The sequence below is a fragment of the Euleptes europaea genome, chromosome 3 (assembly GCF_029931775.1).
Source record: "Euleptes europaea isolate rEulEur1 chromosome 3, rEulEur1.hap1, whole genome shotgun sequence".
NCBI lineage: Eukaryota > Metazoa > Chordata > Lepidosauria > Squamata > Sphaerodactylidae > Euleptes > Euleptes europaea.
Window position 1 is genome coordinate 7,130,549 of NC_079314.1, and position 15,421 is coordinate 7,145,969.

Sequence of the window (15,421 nt, forward strand, 5' to 3'; positions counted from 1 at the left end):
CTGGCCTAAAATATGCCCTTATACAAGAGCTGGTGAAAACAGCTATACTGCAACTCCCAGGACAAGAAAAGCTGCTGTGTTTCCATGTAGGAAGGCTGCGGAAGTAAACTATGCATGATGATACATGGGGGGGTATAAAGGGGGGAAAGGAAGCTAACTAGAAATCCTGTGATGGTAATGGTGCACAGGAAAGAACTTCTAGGTTTAGGATAGTTGTGTAGAAAGTAGCCCCCACACAGGTAAGATGGTGGAAGGATCTTCCACAAGAATAACTTGGGAAATTGCTTCAGAGAGAATGGTAAAATGGGGACGGTCATTAGCTTTCTGGACCCAAAAGCAGAGGAAATCAGGAAATAATAGCCATTGGAACCAATTTGAGGACACCCCACCCCCTCTCATGAGGAAGGCCCAAATTGAAGTCTAGACCTTGATAATGAGGGTCTTTTCCAGGGTATGCCAGAGGGCATCATTATTTCTTCAGGGTTAACAGATCCCAGTAGTTGGATCTATGGGTTGGCAATCGTTCTCAAGATGGTTCCCAGGGGATGGGTTTTGTTACTGGTGGCCTGAGCACGGGGACAACGGTTTTCTCCAGGGTTTGGATGCAGAGGAAATGAGGAGAGCTTCATACAGCATATCCCTCCTATAAGTTGAATCTTATGGGGCAAGATAGTAGAAGAAGGCTTAGGTGAGGGGGAGGGCCTTTTTCACTTTTTAAAAGGCTACTCCCTGGAGAATGATAAGAAATATAGGTATCTTAACTAAGATATAAGATAGATGACCCCTGAAAGATTTTAGTGGCAATGGGCTTCTCCTCACCTTGAGAAGGGAGTGTTCAACAAGAAGCGATTCAGCAATAGGGATATAGGGTTTTTGTAGGTAACATAGGGAGATGTTCTTAAAGGGGAATCTTTCTTTAAATTCAACAGGGCCAACATTGCACTAGGAAGTTCCTAGCCAACTGGTGGGAGAAGACCATGCTTTGGGGTCAGCTGGGATCGAAGTGTGGTTGAGGGACATCCCTATGAAAAAGGCTGAGGGTCTTTAATAGGCAATTTTTTAGTGTGGAGACTAATTGGGTTTACAGGGGATGGGGGGCAGGGGTTTATGTAGAGGAAGTATTTCCAGAACTTAAATTGGACTCTATGGAGAAGCTATAAAAACAAATTATCCACGCACTGATAACTCTGAGATGGCTTTACAGAAGATGGCCAGAAAAGGGTGCTAGATAGAGGAAAGTGAGCAGCCTTAACTCCACAGTCAGGGGCTGTGTGTCTCTTTACCAGTTTCTTGGGGGCTGGTAGACCCAATATTAGAGAGGGGAAAGGCCCGTTACCTTTGTAGGAGCTTCTCAAAAGCTCTGGCAGACCCCTGCAAAACTAGATGGACCTTTGCCCTGATCCGGCCCTGCTTTTCTCAGGATGTGGGGTGGGGGCGACCAGGGCATTTTATTTGGCGGGTTTGTTCATTTGAGAGGTTGTTTGTAGAGGAGGGGCTTCAGGGAACCGTTTTCAGAGGGTTAATACCTTGTTTTCTGAGGGGGTTATATTTTTAAGGGGAATTATTTTTTTTTCTTCTTTGTGACAGGGGTCATTAAATATTATTTTATGGGTGGAGAGGGGAGGTGCCCCTGAATTCACGTTGAATGAGAAAACGGATCAAAGTCCAGTACTGAAATTTAACCAAGAGGGAGAGCCTGACCAGGACTAATTTGTGGAGGAAGGTGATATATTTTAAGGGGGAGGGGCGCCCGTGGGGGGGGGTTAGCAGCAGTCCCCCGCTCCCCCTGGGCGCCCCTCCTTTCATCCCCTCAGGGCTACCTTCGCGGCAGCCAAGCAAAGGCAAGGCGCCCTGGGGGGGGAGGGGAGAGCGCGCGCGCGCGCCCGCCTGCCTCCTCAGCCCGGGCCCGCGAAATCCAGAGGCGCGCGCGCGCGAGACAGAGGCCCGCCGGCAGAGGCGACCAAGCGGGGGAGGGCGTGGCTTTCGCTGCGATGGGCGGGGCGGACAGGAAGGACAAAAGAGGTCCTCGTTACAGGAGCCAGCGCCCAGAGGAGCGCCACTGAGCATGCGTTGTCCTGTTGGCGCATGCTCAAAAGCCACCGCTGAAGTCCTCAGAAATCGTTGCTCTTGCCCGCACTTAAAAGCCCGTGGCTAAGATGGGCCACTTTTAAAAAAAACTGACCCTACTTCTTATGTCTTTCATAAGCATCGCAAGACCTAGAAAATAAGCAAGTGAAAGGCTTTTCTCATTACCTTAGCTCTCCATGCCGGCGGGTTGCCAACGCTACGTTGAGAAATTCCTGGAGGTTCCTGGGTGGAACCTTTGGAAGGGAGGGAAAGAAGGAACCTCAGCGGGGTATAATGCTGTAGCATCTCTCCACCATGTTCTCCACGGGAACCGATATTTGTGGTCAAGAGATTAGTTGCAATTCCGCTAGGTGTCCAGGCCTCACCTGGAGGTTGGCAATCCCAATTCAGTTTAAGCGGTTTCAGAATATCAAATATTGTTATTAGTGTAATTTCTGCCTTATTGTATTAATCTTCAATCACAATAAAACAGTTGGAAGCTGAAGATTCAAAGCAGGTTGTTTTATTGGCCCATATAACAAAATGCTGGTGAAAATTGCCTAAAGCACAGAGCAATTTCCACGCACATCAAAGGATTGCAAGCATGGATATAGACTTTGATAATGGGTGGTTACAGAAGCATAATACACACGTCAGACTGAACTGTCCAATAAACCTTTTGGACGTATAAGCAATTATTTGCATATCCAATAGAAAACACTCTTCAAGGCGTTGCCTAATGGTTAATGAGGAAGCACAACTTCACATTCCAAAATGACACTTCTGGTCTTAAATCAAAGCTCCAGGCTTAATTAAGGAACTTGCCTGTACCAAGAGGGAATGATCTCATCTAGTCAGCTGCCTGCAAACTGCTTGCTGGGTCAAGCTGACCCAATTCCCTTACAGTAGGAAATGTCTGTTGACCAAAGAATACAGGTTACCCATAATGCATAGTGATTCTAGATCTGTACATAAGAATCTATATATGTGTGTGTGTGTGTGTGTCTCATATTATGTAAATATGCATATATGTGACAGCATATATGTTTTCTTTATAAACTAAGTTAATTAGGGCACTACATTAGCGGCGCAGGGGCGGTCAAAAATTTGACCTCAGTTGGAAAACAGTCTGTTTAGGGCACTGGTTCCCAACCAGGGGTCCGTGGACCCCCAGGGGTCCGCGAGAACTAAATTAAGGTCCGTGAAAGAAAGTTATAAACCCATAATAATTTTTTTCAATTAAAAGTTCTCTATTATAAAAATATATATATTCAAATATTATTCTAAGTTTAATGTTTAACTAATAGTTATGATTAAAGTTTATTTTAAAATTCTCAGAATTTTTATTTTGAACCTTGGGGTCCCTGCACCGAACTAAAAAGTCCTAGTGGTCCCTGGTCAAAAAAAGGTTGGGAACCACTGGTTTAGGGGGAAAGGGGGCGTGCGTGCATGCGAGTAGGGTTGGTAAATTCCTGGAGATTTGGGGCAAGAGCCGGTGGTGGTGGAGTTTGGGGAAGGGAGGGAGTCCAGCAGAGATCTGATGCCAGAGTCCACCTTCCAAGGCTGTCATTTTCTCAAAGGGACCTAATCACTGTGGTCTGTGTTAAATTCTCTGAAAGAGACTGCACTGCAGGAATAAAAGCAACACGTTTATTGTTGCTCCATAAATCAACGACCTTCCAAACAGCTGCAGCTGCCGCCAAAAAAGGAGATAAAAGCAGTGAGGCGCGAAGCATAACGCCCCTTATTTAAAGGGTAAAGCTCCCACACAAGTAGGTATGGCAAGCCAGGCAGGCCAATACATTACACCCTGGAGAGCAATCGTAATTCTGGGAGAACACAATGCACCACCTGGAGGTTGGCAGAGGGTGATATGTTAATTGCAGAGGGTGATATGTTGCAACTACAAAGGGCTCAAGTCACTGCTATGTATATGTGTTCATCATATATAACATTTATCATTGTGAAAATCTGGTAAAACACCAGGATGTTTCAAACAGGATTTGTGTTTGAACTGGATTACAGATTATCTGGCTTCCCCTTGGATGGATCAGATTACCCACCCACTGGTAACAAAGAATCTCTGTTCTTTTGCTTCTGTGGGCCCTATATTGTGTTCATTTAATCAATATTTATCTAGCTGCCTAAGGCAACAGAACGAACAAACGGAGTTTTAAAAATTTAAAGCAGCCAGCATGCCTGAAGAAAACATCAGTTCTAAACATCATCATGTAAGAATAAAACAATCCAGAACATGGGCTAGCGGTGGAGTCTTTTGGGGGCTATGAAATCAGGGTGTGTCCCATCCCATCCTACATAAAACGCAGCTCAAGCGTCACAGTCTCCGTTCACCTTGTTCCCCCAAGAATGTGCATGTATCTGCTCTGCATCTCCAGCTGTGCCCGGCTCCCTGTGCCAACCTTGACAGCATAACAGACTTAATGAAGCATCCTGGCCATAAAAGCTTTCCACAATGGGGTAGATTTTTCTCCTTCCGGGTATCCAGATAAGAGTTTTCATAGGTTTGTTTGATTAAAAGGTAAATAATTGGGAAAAAACTCTATTTGCTGACCTTCCCACTGTGGAGAATCAACAAGTGCTGTAAAATCTGGAGTGGCCTCCATTCTGCAGTTGCCAATAAATTATTTTTTCCTGGCAGGGCCCTTGGGCCTTTAATGCCTCCATTACAAGCAAGGAAACAAGTCAGCAGGTAAATATTTGCCCAGCACTGTATCTTCTTTATTTGTTTACTTTATGTAAAGCCTGCCTTTCTCCTCAACGGGGAACCAAAGCGGCTTACATCATTCTCCTCTCCTCCTCCATTTTATCCTCACAACTTGGGTTGCCAATAGGGTTGCCAACCTCCAGGTGGTGGCTGGAGATCTCCCACTATTACAACTGATCTCCAGCAGACAGAGATCAGTCCCACTGGAGAAAATGGCCGCTTTGGCAATTGGACTCTATGGCATCGAAGTCCCTCCCCACCCTCCACCCTCCGCAGGCTCCACTCCCAAAATCTCCAGGTATTTCCCAACCTGGAGCTGGCAAACCTACTCACAACAACCCTTTGAAATAGGTTAGGTTAGGCTGAGAGGGTGTGATGTCACCCAGTGAGCTTCCACAGCAGAGCAGGGATTCGAACCTGGGTCTCCCAGGCCGTAGTCCAATATTCTAACTGCCAACTCCCAAGCAAGGGGTGGCCCATTACCCCATGTGAGGGGGTGGGAACCACTGCTGCCAGCTGCTCCTGCCACAGACAGGACAAGCATAGGGTTGCCAGGTCCCTCTTTGTCTCCGGTGGGAGGTTTTTGGGGTGGAGCCTGAGGAGGGCGGGGTTTGGGGAGGGGAGGGACTTCAATGCCATAGAGTCCGATTGCCAAAGAGGCCATTTTCTCCAGGGGGACTGATCTCTGTCTGCTGGAGATCAGTTGTAATCGTGGGAGATCTCTAGCTACTACCTGGAGGTTTAGCAAAAAGACTCAATGCCACTGTTAATACAAAGCTGTAAGAACTAAACAGGGACAGCTCAAAAGTCAGAAATATCAAAATTGTATATTAAACGTTACAACAAGTGCAAAAAATCAGAACAAACAGTGTGAAGAGCTATATACAAATATGTACAAAAGTAATTATAAGCTATTACAATTCTTATAACTTCAATTAAGCACACTGGCCAAGTCCAAAACGACGTGAAACGAAGTCCACTTCGAACGGGTGAGTAAATGTCAGTTTCACTTGTAACAAGTCTTGCCGTTGCACGGGCACAAGCAAGAACAGAAAGGAAACGCTTTCCCGGATATTTCTGGCGTTTTCACAAACAAGCTTCATCAGCCTGAAGCTTCATCTTGTGCCCATGCAACGGCAAGACTTGTTACAAGTGAAACTGACATTTACTCACCCGTTCGAAGTGGACTTCGTTTCACGTCGTTTTGGACTTGGCCAGTGTGCTTAATTGAAGTTAAAAGAATTGTAATAGCTTATAATTACTTTTGTACATATTTGTATATAGCTCTTCACACTGTTTGTTCTGATTTTTTTGCACTTGTTGTAACGTTTAATATACATTTTTTATATTTCTGACTTTTGAGCTGTCCCTGTTTAGTTCTTACAACTACCTGGGGGTTGGCAACCCCAGACAAGCATGAGTGGTGGCAGGAACCTGCTTTTCTTATTTCTCCCCTTCTTTGGGGGGGGGGCAGGGCTGTGGGTGGTCCCAGCATGGGGCCCAGGGCAGCTTCCCTGTTGCCCATTGGTTAAGACCACTCCTGGCCTGAGGAAGTGATGTCAGACTTTGGGGGGGGGGCTCCTGATATACGGACTATCCCCACATGGCTCTGAAAGTCACAGCTAAGCAACAGGCTAGCACAGGGGTCCCCAACCTTTTTGAGCCCGGGGGCACCCTTGGAATTCAGGCACAAGGTGGAGGGCGCAGCCCCAAATGGCCACCATGAGATTTGGAGCCAACCACAAAATGGCTGCCGTGAAAGGAGGAGCCGCACACAAAGGAAACCCAAGTGCAGGGGACACGAGGAGCAATTTTAAAAAATGCACTGGGAAAGAGTGGTGAGAGAGAATAAAATCCACAGTGTAGAGTAGCTGCCACCAAAACGTTATTTTAATCTGCACTCTCCAGTGACCAATGATGTGCTCCCCCCATTCTCATAGAGTCCAATGAGAGCAAATGAGGGCAAGGAGGTTGGTTTGAGCTTACAGCAGGGGTGGGGAACCTTTTTTCAGCCAAGGGCCATTTGGATATTTATAACATCATTTGAGGGCCATACAAAATTATCAACTTAAAAATTAGCCAACTAAGCGCAGGCAGCTGCCCCAGATGACACCCCCCTGGCATGGGCAAGCAGGCAGGAGTCCAACCGGTGGTGCACTCGCCCACCTGGTGGCACAGGATGGTCTATTGCACCTGCCAGGCATAGCCGTCCAGCCACACGCTGGAGTTGCTCCTGCTCTGCATGGTTGGGGCCGGATTCTTCAGCCGGCTCCTGCTACCTCTGCCTGCAGGGGTGAAATTAGGACACACTGGCTAAAAACTCACCCCATTCTGGCCCTGCCTCCTTTAACCCCTCCATTGTCACCAATTCTGCCCCAGCCCGCTTGTAGTACAGAGGGAATACATTTCTCCATGGCCCAGGTGGGAAAGGGTTAGCAGTTTCTTGGGCGGTCCTAGCAGCTCCATAGCGAACGACTCTTCTGCAAGGGGGGAAAAAGGTTCCTTTTCTCGGCAAAACAAACTCACGTCCGCCTTGAATAGAGGCTTTTCCTGTCAGCGGGAGGGGGCAGATCACCAGTCTTAGATCCTTCTGAGCTAGAGATCTGCCAGAACCCACGAAGGGCCAGACCAAATGATTTCGCGGGCCTTATACGGCCCCCGGGCCTGACGTTCCCCACCCCTGGCTTACAGCTTGCTTTATTGGCCAAGAAGTCATAACTGGGTGAGCCAGGATACAGACAAACAGCTCTGCGATCCTGTCACCCTGAGGCAGGGCAAATGCAAGAGGTTTTAGAGACGTTTGACATTCCAATACAACAGTGATCCTTATCAGACATTGGAGTGTGTGTGTGTGCGTACGTGCTTGGTGCTAAAGGAAAGGGCGGGTGGCACTGGGAAGTGGCTTCTGTGGTTTTGCTTGTAAGCAACTTCTGCATGTAGCTTGCGTGTATATCTGAATAGTGATGCAGGTATGATTACTCAGGCACAACGCCAATCAGAAGCCCCCCTGGGCAAGAGCCCCGCTTGGCCCCACCTACTTTCTAGAAACACTTGGCAGGCGCCATGGCGCCCATGAGCACCACATTGGGGATCCCTGGGCTAGCGTGTCAGTATATTGTGTGTAAAGTGCCGCCAAGTCACAGCTGACTTATAGCAACCCCAACAAGGGGCTTTCAAGGCAAGTGAAAAACAGAGATGGTCTGCCATTGCCTTCCTCTGCAGTGAGTTCCGACAAGATCGGGCTATACCATGTTGCCTTCCCTCTCTGTCAGTATGATACTACTTTGCAAAACATCTTTTTATTTGACTGGCGAGTTCAGAGGGTGAGGTGTGAGCTGCATTTAAAACCTGTCTTGTCTAGAACGTTTTTGTTCCATCCGTCCTCCAAGGATTACACAGCAGCGTGCCTGGTTCTCATGTTCCCATTTTTATCCTCACAACAACCCTGCAGTGTTAGGCTGAGCAAGAAAGTGACTGGCCTAAGGTCTGTCAATGAGCTTCATGGCATAGTAAAGATTCGAACCCAGGTCTCCCAGATTGTATTCCGACACTCAAACTGCTCCCCACATCCTGGCTCTTTGGCTTGTCATGTCCTGCATTATACCTGCACGTTGCCTCTGCCATCCCACACCCCCTCCCCTTTCCGGCATAGACAAACATGTTCTGCCCAACCCTCCTCCATTCATTTCCCTAGTCAACACAGGTGCTTTTTATAAGCCACTTATCAGATCTAATTTTTGCAAACCTTGGAAGGAGTGGGTCGCACACCGATTGGCTTTGGTTGCACATGGGGGGGGGCACACAAACTCGATTTGAGGCCCCTCCAGATGACACCTCTTTGTGCTGGGAGATAGCAGGCTAGCGGCACAACAAGGGAGAGCTGCAGGTGAGTCATACTGTACCTTTAAGTTGCTCTTTAACAGACCCCCAGCTCAGCTTCTTTGCAAAGGGAAACACTTTCCCCGAAGCGCCCAAAGAGACTGTAGTTCCTACCCCTATTTGAGCTGAATGTTCAGTGCTTGAGTGGCAAACCTGCATCTTTTGTACTCCCTGGCTTGCATTTGATAGACATCTTCCAGAATCACATTAATTGGCATTGAGATCAGTCTGGAACCACCAGGTCAGGCAGCGTGTGAGTTAGAGTGTCAAACTCAAGCTGGGAAATCCCGCTTCTCCTTCCTGCTCGGACATTTATTTACTTACTTCATTTATACCCACCCTTTCTCCCCAGTAGGAACCCCAAAATGGCTTACATCATTCTCCTCTAATCCATTTTATCCTCACAATAACCCTGTAAGGTAGGTTAGGCTAAGAGGGTATGACTGGCCCAAGGTCACCGAGCAAGCTTTGATGGCAGAGTGGGGATTCGAACCTGGGTTCCCTAGATCTCAGTCTGACACTCTAACCAATGCAGCACGCTGTCATGAAGCTTACTGGGTAATTGTACTGATGTATTAGCAAATTGTATTAGCAAAGAGGGGTATTGTGCTGATCAAAATTGGGGCAGACCGTGTCTACCTTTTCTCAGCACCCACCCAGCTTGCCAATGTTGCATTTGCAAATGTCTTGCAAATGTTTTGCATTTGCAAATGTTGGATAATTTTTTATAACATTTCCCTCCTTTTAAAGGGGAGCTCTACTCACAACTGGTGGGGAAATCCATAATTTCTCTCTCTCTACATAAGGCTTCAGGTTAGCTTGTGCTTCAGGGCACCTTGCATAAATATTTACAGTAGGCATGGATATACACTGTGGGAAGCCTGAGGAACATGTGCTGAGGAACAGCAACATTTAAAAAATATGGAGAGCTGTTTGCCACTCTCCCGATTAAATAGGGTTGCCAACCTCCAGGTAATAGCTGGAGATCTCCTGCTATTACAACTGATCTCCAGCCGATAGAGATCATTTCACATGGAGAAAATGGCTGCTTTGGCAATTGGACTCTATGGCATTGAAGTCCCTCCCCAAACCCTGCCCTCCTCAGACTCTGCCCCAAAAACCTCCCACCGGTGGTGAAGAGGGACCTGGCAACCCTATCTCCAGGTGAACTTATCTGTATCAGCTGGAGATCAGTTGTAATAGCAGGAGATCTCCAGCTAGTTTGGGAGGGACTTCAATGCCATAGAGTCCAATTGCCAAAGCGACCATTTTCTCCAGGGGAACTGATCTCCATTGGCTGGAGTTCAGTTATAATAGCAGGAGATCTCCAGCTACTACCTCCAGCAACCCTAACTGGAGAAAATGGCCACTTTGGCAATTGGACTCTGTGGCAATGAAGTCCCTCCCCTCCCCAAACCCCGTCCTCCTCAGACTCCGCCCCAAAAGTCTCCAGGTATTTCCCAACACAGAGCTGACAACCCTATCCCCCTGCAGATTTTCTACAATGTGGAGGGGTATATCAGCAGAGCAAAAAATGTTCTTTTGCATGAATGCAAATATATAGACGATTAAGGGGGGGAATGGGTATCATATTGACTAGCCAAGGGCTGGTCCCATGCGGACACAAAAATCTGTACAATGGGGCCAGCCAGGGCTATAATTTAGTTTTCTACAATTCCAGGAGAACCTCCAGATTTGCAGAAAGATCTCATTTGTAAAATATATTATTATTATTGCAGGTTGAGTATCCCTTACCTGGAATGCTTGGGACTAGAAGTGTTCTGTCTTTCAGATCTTTCCGTATTTTGGAATATTTGCATATACATCATGAGATATCTTGGGGATGGGACCCAAGTCTAAAAACGAAATTCACTTATTTTGTATATATGTTTTATATGCACTCTGTACACATTGCCTGAATGTAATTTTAAACAATATTTTAAATAATTTTGTGTACCATCGGAAGCACCTTGGCGTGCTGCTGAGGACCTATGAGTAACGTCTGCATGCCAGCTCAAAACGTCTGTATTTCGGATCTTTCCGTATTTTGGATGTCCAGATGAGGGATACTCAACCAATATTATTATAATTAGTAGTAGAAATCTCTTGGTTTTTCCTTATGAGGCGAAAACTTCTCCTCCTCCCTTTTCTTGGATCTTTGCCTGTGTAGCAGTTAAAAGCTGCCGACTCTAATCTGGAGAACCGGGATTGATTCCCCACTCCTCCCCATGAAGCCTGTTGGTTGACCTTGGGCTAGTCACAGGTCTCCCTCAGCCCCACCTGCCTCACATGGTGCCTGTTGTGGGGGGTGGGGAAGGGAAGGAGATTGTAAGCTGCTTCAAGACTCCGTCGGGTAGAGAAAAGTGGGGTGCAAAACCTACTGTTCCTCTCTAGACCCATCTAGCTATCAGTTTTAATTTAAATGTGGACACATTTAGGCAATTTAGTGCTGCTCTTTTATTTCACAGCTTCGTGGGAGTTCCCTGGTGATTGGGATGATGGACACCATTGTTCTTCTCTGCAAAGCTGACATGGGCTGATGTCCCGTAATGGACACACTTGACAATGCATCCTCTTCGCTGGGGTGCTTCCGAGCATCGAACATGATGACTCCAGTTCTGGACATCCCCTACTTCCTGAGTGAGAGTGCCACAGCACTGTTCTCCATCGTGGGCAACCTCTTCATCTGCATGGTTTTCTTGCGGAATAGGAAGCTGCGGGCCGTCGTCACCAATTACTTCCTGGTCTCGCTTGCCGTGGCAGACATCTTGGTGGGGGCAGTGGCAATCCCATGCGCCCAGTTTACCGATATGGGATTGCCCCGGTACAGGCCACGGCTTTGCCTATTGATGCTTTGCACACTGCTTGTGTTCACACAAGCCTCGGTGTTTGGGCTGTTAGCCATCGCGGTGGAAAGGTACATCTCCATTTTGAAGCCTTTCCAGTACAAATCCTGGATGAACCCCCGCAACTCACTCCTGGTTATCCTAGCCTGCTGGTCACTGGCTGTTCTCATTGGCCTCTTCCCTCTGATGGGCTGGCACAACCCTTTCCCGGCCAACGGGGAATGCCTGTTCAACAGCATCATTAAAGACACCTACATGGTCTATTTCAATTTCATGACATGCATGCTGGTGCCGTTGTCCATCATGATGGTGCTGTACGGCCGCATCTTCCTGGAAGTCAGGCGTCAGATCCGCAAGGTGGCCCAGGGGGAGGTTGATGTCAGCGCTCAGCAGAGGCGACGGATCGTCATCCGCAAGGAAATGCAGACGGCCACCTCTCTCTTTATCATCCTCTTCTTCTTCGCCATCTGTTGGCTGCCGGTCCATATCCTCAACACCATCATGCTTCTCTGCCCGACCTGCTGCATCCCTACTCAGCTCATCATGACGGCCATCATTCTGTCTCATGCCAACTCTGCCATCAACCCGATCATCTATGTCTTCCGCGTGAGGTCCTTCCGGAAGGCTTTTGAGAGAGCCTTTTCCTGTGTCTGGTACTCCACGGCTGTGAGCGTCTTCTCTACGTCTGGGATGATGCCATCTGCCATCTCGGAAATGCCGCTCCGAAATATCTCTCTGCCAGGGAAGTGAACGCTACGACTTCCTCGAATCAAAACCCGAAGTTTCTTGCCAAGTGAGGAGGTGACATTTCAGACCTGGTCAATTTACTCAAGACTGTGTGCACTCTGTGAATGCAAAATTCTGCTCGCAAGGAAATGTGCAAATTGAGCACATGTGCAATCATTTATTTTGCATAACTTAACACATGAACCCATGAAGCTGCCTTATACTGAATCAGACCTTTGGTCTATCAGTGGTTCTCCAGAGTCTCAGGCATAAATCTTTTGCATCACTTACTCCCTGACCCTTTTAACTGGAGATGCCGAGGATTGAACCTGGGACCTTTCATGTGCCAAGCATATGTTTTACCATTGAGCCATGGGTCTCCCCTTAAAACTTGGTGTAGTGGGTTGGATTCCAGTGTGCCCTTTTACACAATCACAGACTTCTCCTGTGAAAGGACTTCTTCTGTGAGTAGAAATGCACCCTGGCCCAATGGATTCTGGTTTTGCTCAGGGGTAAAGAAAGTTGCTGCCAGTCAGAGCAGACAGTACTGAGCTAGACGAGCCCTCTGGCGACATCCATACGTTACTCGTGCCTGGTAGGAAGAACTGCTGTGATCTCTTCAGAGTCTACAGCTGGTCATTTTAAAGCAGCGATTCCATCAAGTCGAGGAATGGAGAAAAATGTCTGTCCGCTCTGCTTCTGGCGTTTCTCATTTTCCATAGCTTCTGCCGCACCAGAGCCGAACGTGCTCCACAAGAGGGTGCTATAAGATTGTGTATGCTTTTAAGGTTTTAATTTTGTCAAGGGACATCAAGGGGATGGGCTTCTGGGTCAGTCTAGGGTGGAGCACGGGAGCAAGGCCCCACGTTGCTTCCCGTTGAGCCGTGCTTCGACTCACAAGTGACATTCTTTTCCCAGGGAAAGGGTGGCTCTCCAACTTACCGGGGAACTTCCAGGTGGACCATTGCCCTCAGCAGCCGCTGGCCCCGGCACTGTAGGGCCAGGGGGCTCAGGTCCAGCCAGCGGTGGCGGTGGGCAGAGGCTCACTGGTGGTGATGAGACAGGAAGAGGCGAGCACAGGCCCATGATCAGCTACAAGCCTATGTCCCATGGCCACTGCCGGCTGGGTCCGAGCTAGGTGGCCCCTGCAATTCTGCCAACACCACCGGGGCCTTTTGGCTCAGCTACCTCCTGGGCGATCTGAGCGTCCCACTTTGCTCCTGCCCTATCCTCAGTCTGCCCAAACACCCAAAACTAGGCATCCCTGCTTGCCCCAAGTGAAGCGTGTTCCTCATGCTGAGGCCAAAGACTGCCCGAGCTTACTAACAGCGCTGCCCGATGTGCAAATGGAAAGACGCATGACTCTAAAGCAGGTGCAAAGTTCATGTGCTCCATTGCTCCAAACGGGTTAATTGGTGAGCCTGTGAAAGAAGGACGAACACACCCCTGAATAGAGGCAGAGGGGGTTCACCGAGGAGGAACAGCAGAAGCCTGGTTCACATTTTATAGTGAATACACACAATGATCATTTTTCATGCATGTGTTGAGTAATTCTCATGTTATGTTCAGCACAAGTATAGTTCAACATGTGATTTTAAACCTCACATTTATCCAGGTACTTGTCCCCAGTTGTATTTGTGAAGTGAATGTGTGTGGGCTCTTTCTTCCAAACAGATATATCATGTATAGGCAGGATGTACGTGCATTCACTGTAACTTGTGAAGAGAGCTACCGCATTCCCACTGAGGGGAATCGGAGGGTGAGTGACAGCCCTGGCATCTCTTGCACTAGGAAGCAAGCCCTGAGGTCCAAGAACCAGAGCATTAAGGATGGAGGAGGCAGAATTTGCTGGCTGCAGACCAGTAGATCCTCCCGGGCTGGGACAAATTTTATTCCTTTTTACTGACCAAAAGAAGGTCCTGCTTTTACTGTTGTTCAAAGCCTTGTCCTTTGCGTTCTGGCTGTCACTCATTAGAAGAAGAAGAAGAGTTGGTTTTATACCATGCTTTTCTCTACCTTTAATGAGTCTCAAAGCAGCTTACAATCACCTTCTGTTCCTCTCTCCACAACAGGCACCTTGGGAGGTAGAATTGGAAGGGACCACCAGGGTAATCTAGTCCAACCCCCTGCACAATGCAGGAAATTCACAAGGTAGGTGGGGCTGAGAGAGTTTGGAGAGAACTGTGACAGGCCAAGGTCACCCAGCAGGCTTCACAAGGAAGAGTGGGGAAACAAACCTGGTTTACCACATTAGCGTCCGCTGCTCATGTGGAGGAGTGGGGAATCAAACCTGGTTATCCAGATTAAAGTCCGATGCTCTTAACTACTACACCACGCTGGCTTTCTTAGGGGTGACTCCATTTTTTGCACCCTGTTCAAAACAGCTAGTCCCAGGGCCAGAGGCCGTCCAGCGGGCCTCTGTCCAGGTGCAGCCATGCCACAGAACAGGCAAGCTAATGGCAGCTCCCGGCCCCTGCCACATCTTGCTCACCTGCCCTGGGAATCAGTTGCAGCCGCCACCTGTGCACATCCCCCTCTTCCTGTGTGGTGGCGGCAACCATCATTGCTCATTTGGGTGGTGAGTGAATCATGACCGTTGCAGCCGGCCCTTTTGACAACCTGGTAGTGGGGGGAAGGGAGATACTGCTTCCACCTGCGGAGGGAGGAGTGCCCTGTCCTCCCAGTGGGGCCCACTGCTGCATCCCTAGGGAGGGAGAGCTGAAATTGCTGCTGCTGCTGCTGCATCAGAACAGGCCCTTCCAAGGCTAAGCGGGCCAACAGGGCCAACCGCTGGCACCAGCTCTGGCTAGTCTGCCCGAGCAGTGAAAACAACTCACCACGGAGGGCAAGAGCCAGGCATACCCCAGCATACTCCCATGCCACGCACCCCAGACAGGTTGAAGGACATTGAGGGAGGCCTGCCCAGTTGTGCCCAGGAAACATATGCCGCATCCCCTGCCAGTGTTGGGTAAGAGCGGTTAAGAGCGGTGGACTCTAATCTGGAGAACCGGGCTGGTTTCCCTGCTCCTCCACATGAAGCCTGCTGGGTGACCTTGGGCCAGTCACAGTTCTCTCGGAACTCTCTCAGCCCGACCTACCTCACAAGGTGTCTGTTGTTAGGAGAGAAAGGGAGGGCGATTGTAAGCTGCCTTGATGCTCCTTGAAGGTAGAGGAAATC

General features: G+C 48.5%; 1 protein-coding gene across 1 annotated transcript; it reads left to right on the forward strand.

Annotated features, from left to right (window-relative positions):
• The first annotated feature begins 11,220 nt into the window (after positions 1 to 11,220).
• On the forward strand, positions 11,221 to 12,267 carry LOC130474258 (adenosine receptor A1-like). The gene has a single exon (XM_056845799.1). The coding sequence runs from the start codon at positions 11,221 to 11,223 to the stop codon at positions 12,265 to 12,267; it is 1,047 nt and encodes a 348-aa protein (XP_056701777.1).
• Positions 12,268 to 15,421: the final 3,154 nt, after the last annotated feature.

What these genes read in the sequence shown, in the direction of transcription:
- LOC130474258 (XM_056845799.1), top strand. Translation starts at nt 11,221, where the DNA reads ATGGACACACTTGACAATGCATCCTCTTCGCTGGGGTGCTTCCGAGCA.